Here is a 16,571-nt window from a genome sequence, read left to right on the forward strand (position 1 = left end):
CCTTTCCACGCCTCTGTTCCTGGCCAGCTGAGCAGCCTGTGTTCCCCGTGTATGTCCTGAGGTTCTTTCCCATTCTTGGGGCCCTGCCCTGGGCCCTCCGTCTCCTGAGTGTCTGAGCCCTGATTGCCTGATGAGCCCCTGTTCCCACACCAGCCTCTGCATGCAGGCCTCCTGAGTTCTCGTCATCCCTCCTAGTTGAAATCGGGGCACCCTCAGAGGAATCCATGGTGCTCCCCTATGCCCCGAGTGCAGGATTCGTTGAAACTTGCAGCAGGAGTGTGGTTAGCTGAGTTTGGTGAACTCATTTTATTATTTGTAAAGTAATTAGCCTCCAACTAATAAAATAAATGGAAAAAAAAAAAGTTACGTCAAGTTTTCCACTTGGACCAAACCTCCTCCTGTTCCCAGATTTCAGTTCTTGGAGGAGGGGATTAATCCATCTCTGTCTAACACAGTAATTAGAGAACTGGTGTTACAGTCTCAGCTTTATGGCAGCAATAATATAGAAAAGTGGAGAGAGGGCAGTGGGAATGGAGGTGAGGGGACAGGCTGTGCCCCTGGAGTGACACAGAATGGCCGGCTGGTCTGGAGGCGTTAAAGGTGCTTAGGTTTGGGTAGGGGCTGGGGTCCGTCTCTCCGTGACCTCTTAGGCACGTACAGTAACACTAACGAGCTGGTGGAAGCACTCCCCTTCCCACACGGGCACCTTGTACATCATCACCGCGGTACTCACTGTGATGGGAAGACGGGGTGACCCTCAGGTGTGGTCCTTCCACCCCTCCCTGCACTGGAACAAGCCCCTCCAAGTGCCCCTCTTCCCTCTTGCCCTTTGCACTATGAAAATACACTCCAGGTCTGCCATCTCCTCTTTTCATTTTTAACTTCAGCATGTAATTGTTTGCTAAGAATAGAAACTGAAATATTTCCACCAGAAAGTGAATTTTTCAGTACTTCAAAGGATAATAGGAGAATATCTGGAAATTCCAACCAGCTCAACCAGATTATTCCTTGACCATGGCCAGCAGCTGATTGCCATTGAACTTTGGCAAACACAGATGTCTCCCTTTCATCTTGACAGATGAAAACCAGAATGGCATGCAGAAAAAAAAAAAGCCAGCCAACCAAAGACCTCATTTTAAAGATTTTCTTGCTGGAGAGTTGAAAACAGTTGCTTGTTTATAGCCGGTACTGGGCCTTGAATATGAACCAGTGATTCATAGTTCAGGAGTAGCATCAGCCCATAAAGAACGGGTTGAGGCAGGCAGGGTTACATGCATACAGGTGTTATAGACTTGACAGCCTAGGGCCCCCAAGCCCTACTGTACCTTTTTAACGCGTCTTAGACTTAGTGGCAGTGGTCCCCACGCCAACCCCTCTGTCATGTTCTCAGGGGTCCAGGCACAGCCTTGACCTTGCCTCTGCGCTCACAGAGACTGGTGTCAGACACCGGACTGTTGATCGGGATATGCAGGTCACTCACGCAGGCTGTGGGATGGGGTGAAGTTGTGGTCCTTTTCCCAGAAACAGTGCATGTAGTCTAAAGGGAACTTCATTTCTTCAGTTGCTCAGTCATGTCCAACTCTTTGCGGCCCCATGGACTGCAGCACGCCAGGCCTCCCTGTCCATCACCATCTCCCGGATCCTACTCAAACTCATGTTCATCGCGTCGGATTGCCTCACTAGCTTCGGAGACCCTTGACAACATTGTGTCCTGTTACCTATTATAATGAGGCTTTAATAGTAATGTTTTATTTACTGGGATTCACTGGGGAAAACATTCAGGAACAGAGTGAGAAAAAAATTAAACATAGAGCGTGTTTAAAAAAAACAAAAACCTCCTTCTGGTTTCAGTTCTTACCAGGACTTAGGGTGGCAACCCAAATAGAAGTGTGTGCTTTTAACCAACAGATAAGTTATTAGCACATTGGTTGTTTACACATGAGTCAGAGCTTCTAAAATTTGTTCCCATAAGTAGGGTTAGCCTCCTTCTCCGCCTGTTGTCCTAGGGTCTAAAAATGGAAATGTGAGTCCAGACTCTTTCCAGATCATAAAAATAATTCTGAATTAGTAGAGCATAAATGAAAGTGGTTTTCTTGGAGCATTATCTTCAAGTTCCCCAGGCCAGGTTGGGCCCTTGTAAGTCTTCTAAAGTTCCCTGTAGTGAGGATTAGGCAATAGTAGCAGCTTTGCTTCTGGCCTCAGACACTTGTCGAATTAGGTCAGAGCCACTCACCCTGGGATCAGCAGACACTCTGTCCCTTCGGCATCGATTTTTAAGAGTTGCCGTCTGAAGCAATCACACAGGAAAGGTTGCTTCTTACATTGCTGAACCTGGGCACAGAGTGGGTTCTGAAGACTTAGTTCTGATCACCTGAGAGTTTTGTATCAACTCGCCCTGAAGACGCAGCTCAAATGTGACAGGCCGCATTCTTGCATTAAGTTCATGATCATGACAAATTTTTGTTGACTCAGGCTCTTGTGGTGCCCTAGATTTAGAACATTGTTCTGAGTACAGATAGAAGTTTTAATATTAGGCTAAAGGTATACAGATGGCAACATCTATTCTGGTGGTAATTAAAAAAGAAGACCTACCTGTGAATTAAATCACTTTTCCCAAATGTGAAATGCAGCGTGAAAACCTGCCAGTAAGGGAGATGATAGAATTTTGTTTGAACTTGGCCTGTGTTAAGGGAATGGTGATGACTTTTCCTCTTTCTTCCACTGGTTTATTCATCCTCTGCTGATCAGATGTCAACTAGTGGACTAATTCCACTGCCTGCTTATATTGTGGCTCTTAAAATTGTCATCTTAGGTATTTTTCTTGTTTTTCATGAATGTTCTAGACATCGCAGAACATATTACCTTCTGGGAAACTACCTTCATTATTTAAGAAGATGAAAAATACGAGAATTGAGTATGCATTTGGAAAAAAAAAAAAAAACCCAACTAAATAAAAAAGAAAGAACTAGGAAAAAGGAATTAAGAGATGACACGAAGGTAAGAGTTGGAATTAACGAAACATTTTAAAGGATAAGTAAATCCAGTAGCCGCTTATTTGAAAGGACCGATAAACTAAACTCCCGTCATCCTAACTGAGACAAAGGGAAAGCAGAAATAGATGCAGATGAGAAGGGAGGCACCGAAGGGATCAATTGACTTTATGTGGAAGTGCTCCATGCAGCCCTCTGGAAGCACATCAAAATGTAATGTTGTAATATTGATTCCTTAATAAAATACAAACTACCAGAATGGATTCAAGAAGCTTAGAAAACTTGAAAAGACCATTTAGTCTAGAAGAGGTGGGAAAAGTGGTTAAAAATGACCATTGAAAAAGGCATCGTGATTCCATGGGTTTCTAGCTGAGTTTTATCTAAGCTTTAAAAATCAGAAAATGTTATAGACCAATATCTATGAAAGCAAATGCAGAAATTCAAAATAACCTACTAACAGATCGACTCCTGAGTGCATCAGAGGCACCATGATTAATAGTTTGTCCCAGTAATGCTAGGGTAATGGTGTTAGGAATGCTGATCACCACCACACACTTTTGTACCCCAGCGTATTAAAGGAGAAGCACTTATGCCCAGATCAGAGGAGAGGAGCCGTTTGATCATGTAAGCAGCCATCCCTATTATATTATTGGGTTGGTCAAGAAGTTCATTTAAATGGACTTTTTGGCCAACCCAGTATAATCTGAAAAACCAATAAGGATAAAAGGAAATCACTTAAAGGCTATTTATTACTCTTCAAAACCAACTAACAGCAGATATTTCCTAAAAGGCAAAACACTGTTTCTGTTGAAATTAGGAATTGTAAAAAGATGTCTGCTTTTACAGTTTGATATTGTCTTAGAGGTTATAGTGAATGTTGTTAGTGAAATGTTTGCATGTCTAGAAAACACAAGAGCTTATGTTGGGAAAAAAGAATCTAAAATCAGTTGGGAAAATCATCATGATAGCTAGATAAAATAAGCCTTTAAATATGGTCACTGCTCTCTTTTGAAAATGAGCACCGGGAATAGAAGGTACATGTTTCTTTTCTCAACAGCAGCAAATAACCTAGGAAGAAATTGACCGAGAATGGTACCTCCACTCTTTCTAGTGAAGGATGTAAAACAAAAGCATATTCCATATATACATGTTATCCCCAAATTAATACATTTATTGCTATTCCCTTGAGAATTTCCAAGGCAGCAGGTTTTTCCTTGTTTTAAACTAAATGAAATATTTCTAAAGTTTATATAGAAAAAATAAATACATAATACCCATGAAGAGTACGTCCAAATGTGGAAAGTAAAACCCATGAAGAAGGGACAAACTTAGCTGAGAAGTGATCGCAGTAGTGATCTTATTACTATGCTAATAAGAAAGTCTTTGCGGTCAAATCAGGGTGGTGTCGATACAGGATTACATAGATGGTTCAGTGGAACAGAATAGAGCACCCAGGACTGTGTATCCTGAAGCACGAGACGTCACACATCGTGAGATGAACAGCTCGATTCTGTTGAGAAAAGAACACCTCACGTGTTGGGTGGTTCATCTCTCTGATGCTCTTGGCACAAGCACCTCTTTAGGAAGGAGGCGGGGGGGGTGGAGATGGACCTCTGTCTTCCATTATAATCAGAAATAAATTCCAGAATCTTCAGAAACTTAAATGTAAACGAGCAGTTCAAGTGTACAAGGAAATGTAAGAAAATGCTTGTGTAATCTTGGAGTGAGGGAGAGTGTTTTAAGCAAGATTCAGTACTCGCAAGCTAGACATTTGGGGAGGGGAGCATATAACATATATGACAGTCAAGGGGTTACTGTCTGTAACCTGTGAACTGACAAGACAAACACAGCTTGGGGAGAACGGACAAAAAATATAAACTTGCAATTCCCAGAGAGCAAATGCAGACAAGTCCAGGAAACCTTTCAAAAAACAGTCGATATTTGCTAGGGAATTGCAGACTAAAACAGAAGTGAGACATTACTTTAAATTCATCAGACTGGCTTAAAAAAAAAAAAAGGAGAAGAGCACTTCTTGCTAGCAGGGATGTAATAGAAGTGGTACTTTCATAATACTGATGGAAATATGGATCATCATGCTTTATTTGGAAAGCAGGCTGGCAGTGCATGTTAAAGTGAAACATTAATATTCCTTTCTCCTAAGCAGCCTGTCTGTCTTCTAAACATGAAAGTGTCTGTACACAGAGGCATTTGTAAAAGGATGTTTATTTTAAGATTTTAGTGGCAAGATCCTGAAAGTACCAATGCCTGTTGGTTGACAACTGGCTAGCTTTATGGACTACCCGTAGCATGTCATATTATGCAACCATGGAACGGGACGAGTTAGACGACATTAGCATCGGCTTTGAGGGGGTTTCTGTGAGAAACTGGGTGCAGGATAAGTAAGAAGTGGAAAAGCACAGAACACCCCAGCGTGACACGGACTCCGCTTCTCGGTATTTGCCCGTGAACGTAAGTGTGTGAGCGTGGAGGAGATGACGAGGGCACCCCGTCTCCAGGTCAGGAGGGGCGGAGCGGAGGCTGGTGTGGATGACGGCAGGTCAGGAGGAAGCAGGGGGAAAACCCGCCCGTGGTAAGGGTTGACCCACGTCAGACATGGCCTGAAGTTAAAAACCCCGGTTCCTCCTCTCAGACCTCTAATTCCGTCTCTTCCTCATTCCAGCCTGTGCTTGTTTTGATGCCTCGAAACCCTGTCGGATTTTGTGAGGATGTTGATGATGCATCTTTGCAATTCTTAGTTTTTCCAAGTCTGTTTGCGCACTCCCTTTCCACGCTCGTGACCTGATATTACATGGCCTGGCTTTTTCACGGCCTGCTTTTTTCACACGTTTGACGATTCTTGGTGGTCTGTGGATCTTGGCGTTTGTGACTCCTGTGGGCTCCGTTTGTACCCACGCTGGTGAGCGTCAGGTTGAGGCCCTGGAAGGGGCCCGCAGGTAGCCTTTCACCTGAGGCTGCTGAGGGTCCCTCCTGGCCATCTTCAGCTCCTTGCGCTTCCAGACTTCGGACCGCCCTCCTGCTTTCACCGGCATGAAGGTGGAAGTGACCAGAGAAGCTAGAGGAAGCAGAGTTCCACAGTTAATCACCCTGACAGCTGCCCCACGGTCTCTCCAGCCCCTGGTATCAACTGACTGCTGGATTTCTGGGGCCCAGAGAATATGTCCACCCTTACAGCTCTCTCCCGCGCGCTTGGAGCCTCTGGTTTTTTCTTTTCCATCCATCCAACTCGTCCTATTTCTGTTCGACTGACAGTAGTCTTTCTGGGGGACTGGCGGTCTAGTGGTTAGGATGTATATGATGTTTATAGATATTGGGGAATTGCCCTCTCAAGTTTTACACTAGTTTCTCTGACTCCAGTAGTTGATGAGAGAACCAGTTTTTCCCATCCCCAGTATTAGTCCATGTTATCAATCTTTTAATCCTTGCCATTATGGAAGGTGAAATATTTTGTATCTTCAGTCAGTGAAGTCAAATAGCTCTTCATGTGTTTGTATTTCCTCTTTTATGTGGTGCTCATTTGCATTCTCTATCTATTTTTCCTTATGGCTGCTAAATTTTCATTGATTTGTAAGAAGTCTGTAGAATAGGAGGTTTGAGTCCATGTCTGTGATATGTTACCCCTGTTTTTCTCATTTGAATTATTGCATATCTTATCGAGAAGCTTTTCACTTTAACATGGTGCTTTTAAACATGACTTCTTTGTGGTTCCCTGAAAAGCTAACAACTGTTTAGGTGGCATTATTTCTTTATGTTAAAAGTAAGGAATATTCTGCCTATAATTGTGAAAGTTACACGTAACATAAGAAGGAAAAGGAAGTTAGAAGGAAAAATCTACCAACAGCAGAAGGAACCTCGCTCTTAGTATTCTGACCTTTTCCTTTTGGTAGGGAATGTGTATTTTTACATTTGTTGTGTTCACTCAGTCATGTCAGACTCCTTGTGACCGCATGGACTGCGGCAGCACATGAGGCTTGCATAATTCACCTCGGAATGTAAGTAGACTTTCTTAGCCTGTTTTTTTTGGTCACTTAAAATTCCCACGTGTGATATACAGCATTCCATTTTTCTCAGGGTACAGTATCTTAATCATTTCTGTCCTGTTCTCATGTAAGAAAGAAAAGGTACAGTGAATATCTGTGCAAGAAATTCTAAGTTGTATTAAGTTCTGTACTTCCCTGGAAATGGAACTACTGAATTTTAAAAAAATCAGGATTTAAATCCTTTGGAACGTGTTACCAGTTTGCTTTCCCAAATTGTGGTGCCGGCAGATGCTCCCTTGTAGCTCAAATGGTGAAGGATCTGCCTATGAGGCAGGACGCCAGGGTTCAATCCCTGGGTTGGGAAGTTCCTCTGGAGCAGGGAATGGCAATCCACTCCAGTATTCTTGCCTGGAGAATTCCATGGACAGAGAAGCCTGGCAGGCTACAGTCTGTGAGGTCACAAAGAGTCGGACACAACTGAGTGACTAACAGACACAGACAGTCAGCATAAAAACTCTGGCCTCAATCAGAAGACGAGAGCCGGCCCCACGATCTGGGGGAGAACCTTCAGAAGGAGGCACAGCCAGAGGGTGCAAGAGCTCATGCAGACCTGAGTTTCTTCCGAGGTTGATGGAGAGGACTATGGCCAATGGGGCTTCGGAGAGGAGTGGAGCAGACAGGAGTCAGGGCTCTTGAGGGCTGTGAGGGCCACCGTGAAGAATTTGCATTTTATGCCTAAGGTAGCAGAAAGCTGGCAGAGAGAGCTGCCAGCCAGCCAGGACAGTGGCTTGGGGTGGCCCCTGTTGCAGGTAAGAGTGGCCCTCCCTCAAGGCCGGTTTGGAGGGTGTTGCAGTGGCCTGGGTTCTGAAAGAGGACGGCTTGAACACCTGGGCGGTAACTAACATGCAGGATGGAGGGAAGGGGAAGGCTTTTTTTTTTTTTTTTTCTTTTTGGCCATTGAGTCCATAGGGCCTCCTGATGGACTGGATGTGTGAGGGATACAGAGACGAGCAGAGTCCAGGAAGTTCCAGCTGGCGACCACTGAGACGTGAGGGTGAGCTGGGAACAGATGTGGAGGCAGAATCAGCAGCTCTTGGGTCTCTTCGGCCTCCATGTGGACACTTGAAGGAGGTGATGGTGAACGAGAAAATCACTCAAGAGAAAGAGCAGGGTCGGGTCGGCCTTTGGGGGAGTCATTTGCATTGAGATGGTCTTTACAGCAAAGAGCCGTATCACCAAGAACAAGGTATTTCTTCCATGTGAAAATGTGTTTGGGTTCTCTGAGTAGCTGCCCTGTTCCTTGAGTAACATCAGGAACACAAGAGCTTCATAAATGGGGCGACCGTGTCTGTGAGCTTGTCAGGTTTTAAATGCTTGGAGGATACAAACTACTGGGTCCTGGCCAATGCCTTGAGCAGCATAGATGCAGGATATGATGTTTACTGAGTGACGTTTAAGGATTCAAGACACCTTTTCCCCTACTTGATGAGACAATTTTCTTTTTAGATGTTTTAGTCACTGGTGACTTGATTGCATTAACTACTGCGAAGCGTGGAAACCCCACCTCATCATTTTTTGTATGGCTTTTTTGGAAGAAAAGGCTAACCCAAGTTAGGAGGATTTAAGACCTTGTGAGGAAATTCACGACTGTGTTACAGTCACCAAACCTTGCCTGTGTTATGTAAAGCTTTCTGCCTGTGTCATGCCATCCTTGTTTGGTTCAATTTATTCCTCCCCCTCCAAGTGTCCCAGTTTCTCTTCTAACTGTGGCTGGATTTGAACAGAACAGACACTTGGTGTTTTTTTTTCTCCCCCAGCATGTGGATTCTTCATTTGGTTACTCATTCTTTATAAATAAGTGATAGTATATTCTTAGCGATTTTTAAATAATTCTTTTTTTTTGAAGTATGAAGGAAGTAGACATTGGAAAAGATGAAGTATAAAGCAAAATTCACCTGTAATCTGAATAGCCAGAGAGAGGTTGTTGGTTACAATTTTATTTCTTTCTTGTCCTTTGCTGTATTTTTTATATGTATATGGAAGCAGTTTATATATTTGGAATAATGCTATAATGTTGTTTAGAATCAAGCTTTTTCACAAATATTTTATGATAAACATTTTTAATGTATTTATTTTTTATTGGAGGATAGTTGCCTTATGATGGTAAACGTTGATGAAAACGTATAATATTATTTTTAGAAGTGTATTTTTAAAGACTGCAGAGTATGGGTGTGTTTACAACTGGCTTTTAAGGGGAAAAAAAAAATCTCTTGATGATTTTGGTGATCAACAAATCTTGCCTAAGGTTAAAGGCAAAAGCAAGTAAAACAGAAACACCAAAAAGTCTTTGGAATGCTACTCTGAAGTTCAAATTGTCTGTTCTTAGTAAGGTTTTGTTTTGAAGGAAGTCAGCCTCCATACTTTTAAAAAATTCTTTTTGCTCATATGAACTTAAAATTTAGTTACTTTTTTATGTATAGTGTTGGCCTAAAAGTTCATCAGGGTTTTCCCATACAAAGTATTTATCAGAAGTATTACTAGGAGCCATATGAAGGTTGTACATTTAATTGTGTGAATAATAGGGAGTTAAGGAGTTGCCATGAAGTTTTTAATATTATTTCAGAATTTAAATATAGAGGAATAAACCCCAAGGACAGAAGCAGCGTTTCCTCTTGGCAGACTTCTGGTAGACCCTCACCTGCTCATCCACAGGCGGGCCTCCTGTGACCTCGTCTTGCCAGTAAGGACTCTGGGGAATCCCAAGGAAGGCTACGGTCTCTTCCAGCCCCTCTGCCAACTGCATGCTGCCAACACTGTGAAACTCCGTTATCCGTCCTAAGACACCAGCAGCTTCCATTCACCCAGTCCAGGGAGGCCTGAATTGCTCAGCACACTCCTTTTTTCGCTGTTATACAGCCCTTGACTCTGGTGTCTCTGGGCTCTGGGGTCCCTCCTTTCCTCTCTACTCACTCCTTCTGTTGTGCTAGCTTCTCCAGGACAGTCACCCTCCTTTCTTAACGATTTTTTTTAACCTTGGAAATCTCATAATGACTGCTATTGCCTTGGTAGAGACTGACTTGGGTGCTTTAAAAGTGTATACCTGTAAATATGTACACTTTCTAAATTGGGCTATGTCATGTATAGTTTTATAGCTTACATTTTTAAACATTATATTCTGCGTGTTTTCCCATGTTTAAAAATATTCCTTGAGAACGTGAGCCTATAGATGGCTGTGATTTATTTTCTCTATGATTGGACATTAAGGTTGCTCAGTTTTTTGTTTATTTTTGTAATGAACTTCTTGACGCTCAACTTACACACCTGATTGTTTCCTTGGAAAAGATTGCTTGGATTGGAATCAAGTCAGAGGGTATTGAGTATTTAGCCCTCTGGATTGTCAACAGGCTCTTTCCTTCTCAGGGATATCTCCTCCTTTAGGGTTTCTTCATCTTTTATTTATTTTATTGCAACAGATTCTAGCGTGTTTCCTTGTTTTCAGCGTCAGTGACTCGGTTGATCTGTGCTACCGCTGACCACAATGACCTTGAAAGCCGCAGCTCATCTTTGGCGCTGTGTCTATACCCTTGAGGAGCTCCAATTACATCCACCCAACCAGCCTTCCCACCCTCTTCCTGGGTCTTCTGACTTGCTGGAGGAACCTGCAAGTTTTGTGCCTGTCGGGGCCACTCTGTTTATGGTTTTATCTCTCCTGAGAAGTCTTTGACTCATCTCTGCTCTGTTTCTGCTGTCCCGTGGCCCCAGACTTGGATGTTCCTGACTCTGTCTCTGATCTCCTCGCCCTATGACCCTGTCTGCTGCTACTTTGGAAAAAACAACACAGACCCTCAGTTGGGGCAATTGCTGTGCGCCGCCTTCTCTCTGTCTTGTTCCTGGCTCGTCTCCCACAGCATCAGTCCTTTTTTCTTCTGTATCCCCTCAGAAGCTACTTCCCCCTGCTTCTCCAGTCCCACCAACTTCTTTGCTCTGCATGGAGTTCTGTCCTTTGATTTATTTAAAAAATATTTTGGCCACACTGCTTGGCATGTGAAATCTTAGTTCCTCAACCATGGATCGCCCCTTGCATTAGAAGCATAGAGTCCTGACCACTGGACCTCCAAGGAAGTCCTAGTTCTGTCCTTTTAAGCCAGTGGTTCTCAATTAGGGATGTTTCTGCTTCCCAGGGGACACTTAGCCATATCTGGAGCTATTTTTGGCTCACACCTGGGGACAACTTTTGTCTGAAAGGTAGAGGCCAAGGGTGCTGTTAAACCTCCTACAATGCACAGAAGAGCTTTCCAGGACAGAGAATCACCTGACCCCAAATGTCAGTGGAGCGCAGTTTAAGAAAGCCTGTAGACTTAGTCCCTGACCTTAGCCACACTCCATCCGTCATCCAGTGTCTGTATCTTCATCTCTTTACTGCCACTGCTCCAGGGAGCAGCAGTTTTTCTTTGTGAGACTGGAGAGGTTTGATCATTTCAGGCTATCATTTAATAGTGTAGCAGGAGCAGGGCTGGTAACTACTGGATTAGGACTGTGTGTTGGGGCTGAATCTGCCTTAGCGTTTATTTCTGAGATCCTTGTGCCCTTCTGCTTGGGTCCTAATTTCCTTCTCTTGACAGAGGGACTTGAACTAAGAAGACTTAGCATTTCCTCCATTGTTAACAGTTCTTAACTGCGTTGCTAAGATTGTCATTTACGCGGTTTGGATGCACTTTTAGTGGAGGTTGGGCAGAAGCTGATTTTCGGTTGGGGGATAAGATGTGGATCGAGACTCCTTGGTCAGTAAGCCTGACTGTAAATGGAGGTGGCAGAAGTGAACTTGGAAAGATTTGTAGGCGTTTTACCCTCTTCTTCCAGGATAAGGTCTTTCTCGTGCATTTTTTTTTTCAAGGCAGAACCTCAATGGACAAGGAGGGAGTAAACACTCAAGTATTTGGCTGTGGGAGAATGGCTGTTAATCAGAAATCTGAATTCTGTCTTCATTTTTTGGTATTACTTGGAATGAAATCATCATTTAACTAGAGCATTAGTTTGCTCAGGCTGCCATAAGAAAGTGCCATAGACTGAGTGGCTTAAACAACAGAAATTACTTGTCTCGCCATTCTAGCAGCTAAAGGCCTGAGCTCAAAGTGTCAGCAGGTTAGTTGCCCCTGAGGTCTCTCCCCTTGGCTTGCGGACGGCTACCCTGTCTCCTCCCTTCCCTTCCCTTCACATCGTCTTCCCGCTGTACCTATCCGTCCAAATTTCCTCTTAGAAAGGTACCAGTCACACTGGATCAGCAACTTCTTGTTCTGTGTCTTTTTAGCCTCCGTCTCCAAACAGTCACTTTCGGAGGAACTGGGGTCAGGACTTTAACATTAGCATTTTGGGAGGGGATGCGACTCAGCCCGTAACAGTTGGATAGTATTTCATCCAAGGGAGTTTAGGTGCGCTTTATGTTTAAGGCGTCAGGCAAATAGTTACTTAACTCGTTTCGGTATAGTTTGATCTAGTATATTGTAGTTTTTTTATTTTGTTTTTAAGCCTTCCAGTCATTGTGTGAATGTGAAACAGCTTTATTTTTTTGAACTTTTTATTTTGTACTAGGGTATAGCTGACTAACCATGGTCTAATAGTTTCGGGCAAACAGTGAAGGGACTCAGCCATACATACACATGTGTCCATTCTTTCACAAACTCCTCTGTCATCCTCTGCCACATGATATCGAGCAGGGTTCCATGTGCTATACAGTAGGTCCTTGTTGGTTATCCATTTTAAATATAGCAGCATGTCCCTGTCCATCCCAAACTCCCTAACCATCCCTTACCCCCCAGCAACGGTGACCTGTTCTCTAAATCTGTGTCTCTTTGTGTAAAACTGCTTACTTTTATAATTGTAGCTATGGTTAAGAAGATAGAATTCCTGCTCTTAAAGTATGCTGTCCTCACACGCTCAGTACTAAAAATCTGGGGATATTTCCCTTCTTGTTTAGAAAGTAGAAGGTGCTACCTGTCAGCCTGCCTCTCTGAGGGTGTGTCTGGGGCCAGGGTTTCTGGTAGCAAGCCAGTGCGGACTTTCTGCAGCAAGCCTTCAGCGATCCTCCCAGCCACTAGAGGTCACTGGCTCCCCTGGTGATCAGTTTGGTTGACCCAGCACCTGAGGGAATCCCGGTCTTCCGGCACCTGTGGGACACATGAAGGTCTAGGTTAGCGTTTCTCCGCTGACACACCAGGAACATTGGAGTTCACGTGGAAGGCTAGCTTTTTGCTACAAGTGGGGGCACTTCCTGTCGCAGCCGCCCCTGCTGGGGTTGCCGAGTGAGGGTTGACGTGCTTCAAGCAAGAGCAGGGAGGTGCCAGTCACAAGCCAAGGCGGGAAATGGCAACCCATCCCAATATCCTTGCCTGGAAAATTCCAAGGGTGGACAAGCCCGATGGGCTACAGTCGGTGGTGCCACAAAGAGTCAGACGCGACTGAGCCCACAGCCGAGGCAGGAGCACGTGTCTTCCTTGGCCGTGGGAGTTGCGTGAAGGGCGGGCAGGTGGGAGATCTGTACCGTACCCAGCACATAGTGCTGGGGAGGATCCAGCTGGCTCTGCCGGCCTCACGCAATGCCCTTGACCCATATCGAGGGGCCCCCCCGTGGGTTCACCCCAAAACGGGCTTGCACACCAGACATGGTGGGCTTGAAGAGCGGTGGTCTCTCTCACATGACACCAGACCCCCCAGCCCGTCAGTTCAGTTGGTGTTGCAGTTTGTATCACGTGTGTGTGTTAGTTGCTCAGTCGTGTCCGACTCTTTGCGCCCCCACGGGCTGTAGCCCGCCAGGCTCCTCTGTCCATGGGATTCTCCGGGCAAGAATACTGGAGCGGGCTGCCATTTCCTTCTCCAGGGGATCTTCCCCATCCAGGAATTGAACCCAGGCCTACTGCATGGCAGGCAGATTCTTTACCATGTGAGCCACCAGGGAAGGTCTGTAGTTGATATCATAGTTATGTTTATTCTGGCCTTTTCACCACTTCAAGACTGAGTTAAGCTCTCTGGGGGAGATCCACAGATTGTGCTGTCAGCCTGCCTCATACGGGGCTTCCCACACAGAAACTGAGTAGATGCCAAGGTCACTGTAAAAAGGTGAAGGACAGGGCTTTCCCTGGTAGTCCAGTGGCTAAGACTCCATGCTTCCAATGCAGGCAGTGTGGGTTCAATCCCTGGTCAGGGAACTAAGATCCCCCATGCTGTGCAGCGTGGCAGAAAGATAAAAATAAAATTTAAGAAAGAAAATGTTTAAAAAAAAAAACAAACAGTGAGGGACAGACCTGTAGCTTGTCTGCTCAGAAAACTTGGATACAGCTTTAAATGAGCACGCAGCCCAGCCCAGGTTACGGTTATTCACAGAACCGTGCATTCGCTGGCTGCTGCCCGTCCTGTTTGGTGAGCCCCGCGGTGTCTCCCTACCGCTGAGAACTGCCAGTGGGAGCAGTGATGCTGCTGGTTGCTTCACCTTGTGGAACCGAGTGGCTGTTGAAGCTAAATGCTGAGCTGGGTGGAGTTACTTAATCCTTACGGTAGGGGTGGAGTTGACTCAGTCCTTTTCCACCAACAAGCATTTCTGTCTAGCTGTCATTGAAGTGAATCATCGGTATAAGTAGCCAGCTCGGGGCATTCTTCCTCAGTTGTGTTAAAAACTTGCTGGTGGTCCCCAAGGATCAGCAGAGGTGTGGGGACCAGGGAAGCCAGAGGCTGGGAGCCTAGGCATTGTCGGGGCGGACTCCCAGCTGGGTGACTGCAGCGCTAGCCCCACCAGTCGCCTCGCGGCAGGAGAGATGGCTTGTTTTTCATGAACCTTGAAGACAATTATAGGTAAGAACAAAGACACCACTGTCTGCTTTTATTATGTGAATGCATAGCATCTGCTCTTGGCACGGAGTTTGCGTTTGGCATAGTACTTTTTACAGCAGTAGCAGTATTCTAGCATCAAGATTTCCCTTTGTAAACTACTTGTGTTGGCTCTTCAGAGTTCCTTGTAGTTGATCAGTTTTGTTCTATGTCTGCATAGGCAGGATGACGGCAAAAAACGAAACTTGAAAGGAATTGTGGGCTGAATATTCCTGATTCTCTGCTCTTGGCTTTCTTCTCTCTGTTTTGGCTATTTAGAAAACTATACATTTTTTATTCCGAAGATGAGAACACAATGGATACTCTCATTTTTTTTTTCCCCCTGGGAAATAATGGCAAATGTCGATCATTGAAGTTCTGTGCATGTTGTTCTCTGATTTAGAAATCACTGGTTGGGGAGGAAACAATTGTGTTTTTCTTCCTGTTGTGTTTTGGATCTCTGTTTTCCCTGAGTATGTCTGGCTTAGGAAACTCACTGAGAAGAGGGAGACGCCGGCTGTACTTGGCCTCAGATGAAATAACATCTCAGGTCGTAAAATGGCTTGGTTAGGAAGTGATTTATGGTTTATACCTGAAGTTTTGGTTGGTAATGATAGAAATCTTTCTTCTCATTAGTATTTAACTGACATGACTTATCTTAAATGCATTTATTATTATTCTTATTATTGGTTGGAGAGAGCAAACGGTTAAGCCTGGAACATACTCAGCCAGTTTTCCCTTGAGGTTTTGTTATCATTTTCCCACCACTGCTGCTCATCCGTACGGATGTGTGTTATGATTAACACGTGAGTTTTGTTTCTTTACTGTCTCATTTGATGATGATTCATAAACTGTTAACCAGCTCGTGTATGTTGGTATGTTGCTAAAATGAATTGGAGTGCTGGTTGCACCTTTATATTAACGAGCCAGGTTACTTTCAAAAAGGTGTTCCTAATATTAAATGTTGTTTAAGGTGATAAAAAGGTACCAGCAATTGACATAGCCAAGCCAGTAGCCAAAGCTGAGTTGCTGTTTAGTTCACATTGTGAAGTATGATGTTTACATATGTTTGAGTTAGATGGTGCCCATCAAAAAAAAAAAAAATAAATGCAAACAATGAAAACTGTAAGAGGGAATTTAAAGAACCTGTGTAGTCATGCCTCCCCCCACCCTCTTTAAATATTTGTAAGGAAAAGGTGAACATTCATTCCCATGGGAATTTGAGAAAGACAATGGTGAAGTTAAGAAGAGAGGAAAAAGAAATGCTTTCTTTCTGTTTGGACCAGAGCAGAGCAGTGGGGATGACTCTCAAGTACAGTGTGTTTTTTTGTTTTGTTTTTTTTAAGGTTTTGTTTTGTTTGTTTTTATATTTTTTGGAGTCTTGTACTGCAACTAAATTACTTTTTTGTTGTTTTATTTTTTAATTGAAAGATACTTGCTTTACAGAGTTTCGTTTTCTGTCAGACCTCAACATGAATCAGCCATGGGTATACATATATACCTATGTTAAAAAATACTGTTAGGACATCCTTTTATTACCATGGAGTATAATGAAAAGATATAAATGAAGGCAGGAGCAGGATGATAGGAATTTGCTCCTTGAGGAATGTAAGAATTTTATTCCAAAGTGGTTTGGTTGGTGGGTGTGGGGAGCCCTGTGCACTTACTGACAGCATCTTAGAGGTGGTTGATAAGACTTTGAGGTTATGGTGGTTGCCCTGGGGTG

General features: G+C 44.1%; 1 protein-coding gene across 8 annotated transcripts in view; it reads left to right on the forward strand.

The window, feature by feature from the left end:
* Window positions 1-16,571, forward strand: part of NEDD4L (NEDD4 like E3 ubiquitin protein ligase) — a 365,586-nt gene that overhangs the window by 157,588 nt on the left and 191,427 nt on the right. Inside the window, exon 1 of one of the 8 annotated variants that reach the window (XM_061131042.1) lies at window positions 14,682-14,830. The exons of the other annotated variants lie outside the window; for them this stretch is intronic. Within the exon in view, the coding sequence (XP_060987025.1) occupies window positions 14,808-14,830 (23 nt within the window). The 5' untranslated portion in view covers window positions 14,682-14,807. Of the gene's footprint in view, window positions 1-14,681; window positions 14,831-16,571 lie in introns of those variants that run through there. 8 annotated transcript variants of the gene reach the window in all.

Source organism: Dama dama, chromosome 27 (genome assembly GCF_033118175.1).
Source record: "Dama dama isolate Ldn47 chromosome 27, ASM3311817v1, whole genome shotgun sequence".
Lineage (NCBI taxonomy): Eukaryota > Metazoa > Chordata > Mammalia > Artiodactyla > Cervidae > Dama > Dama dama.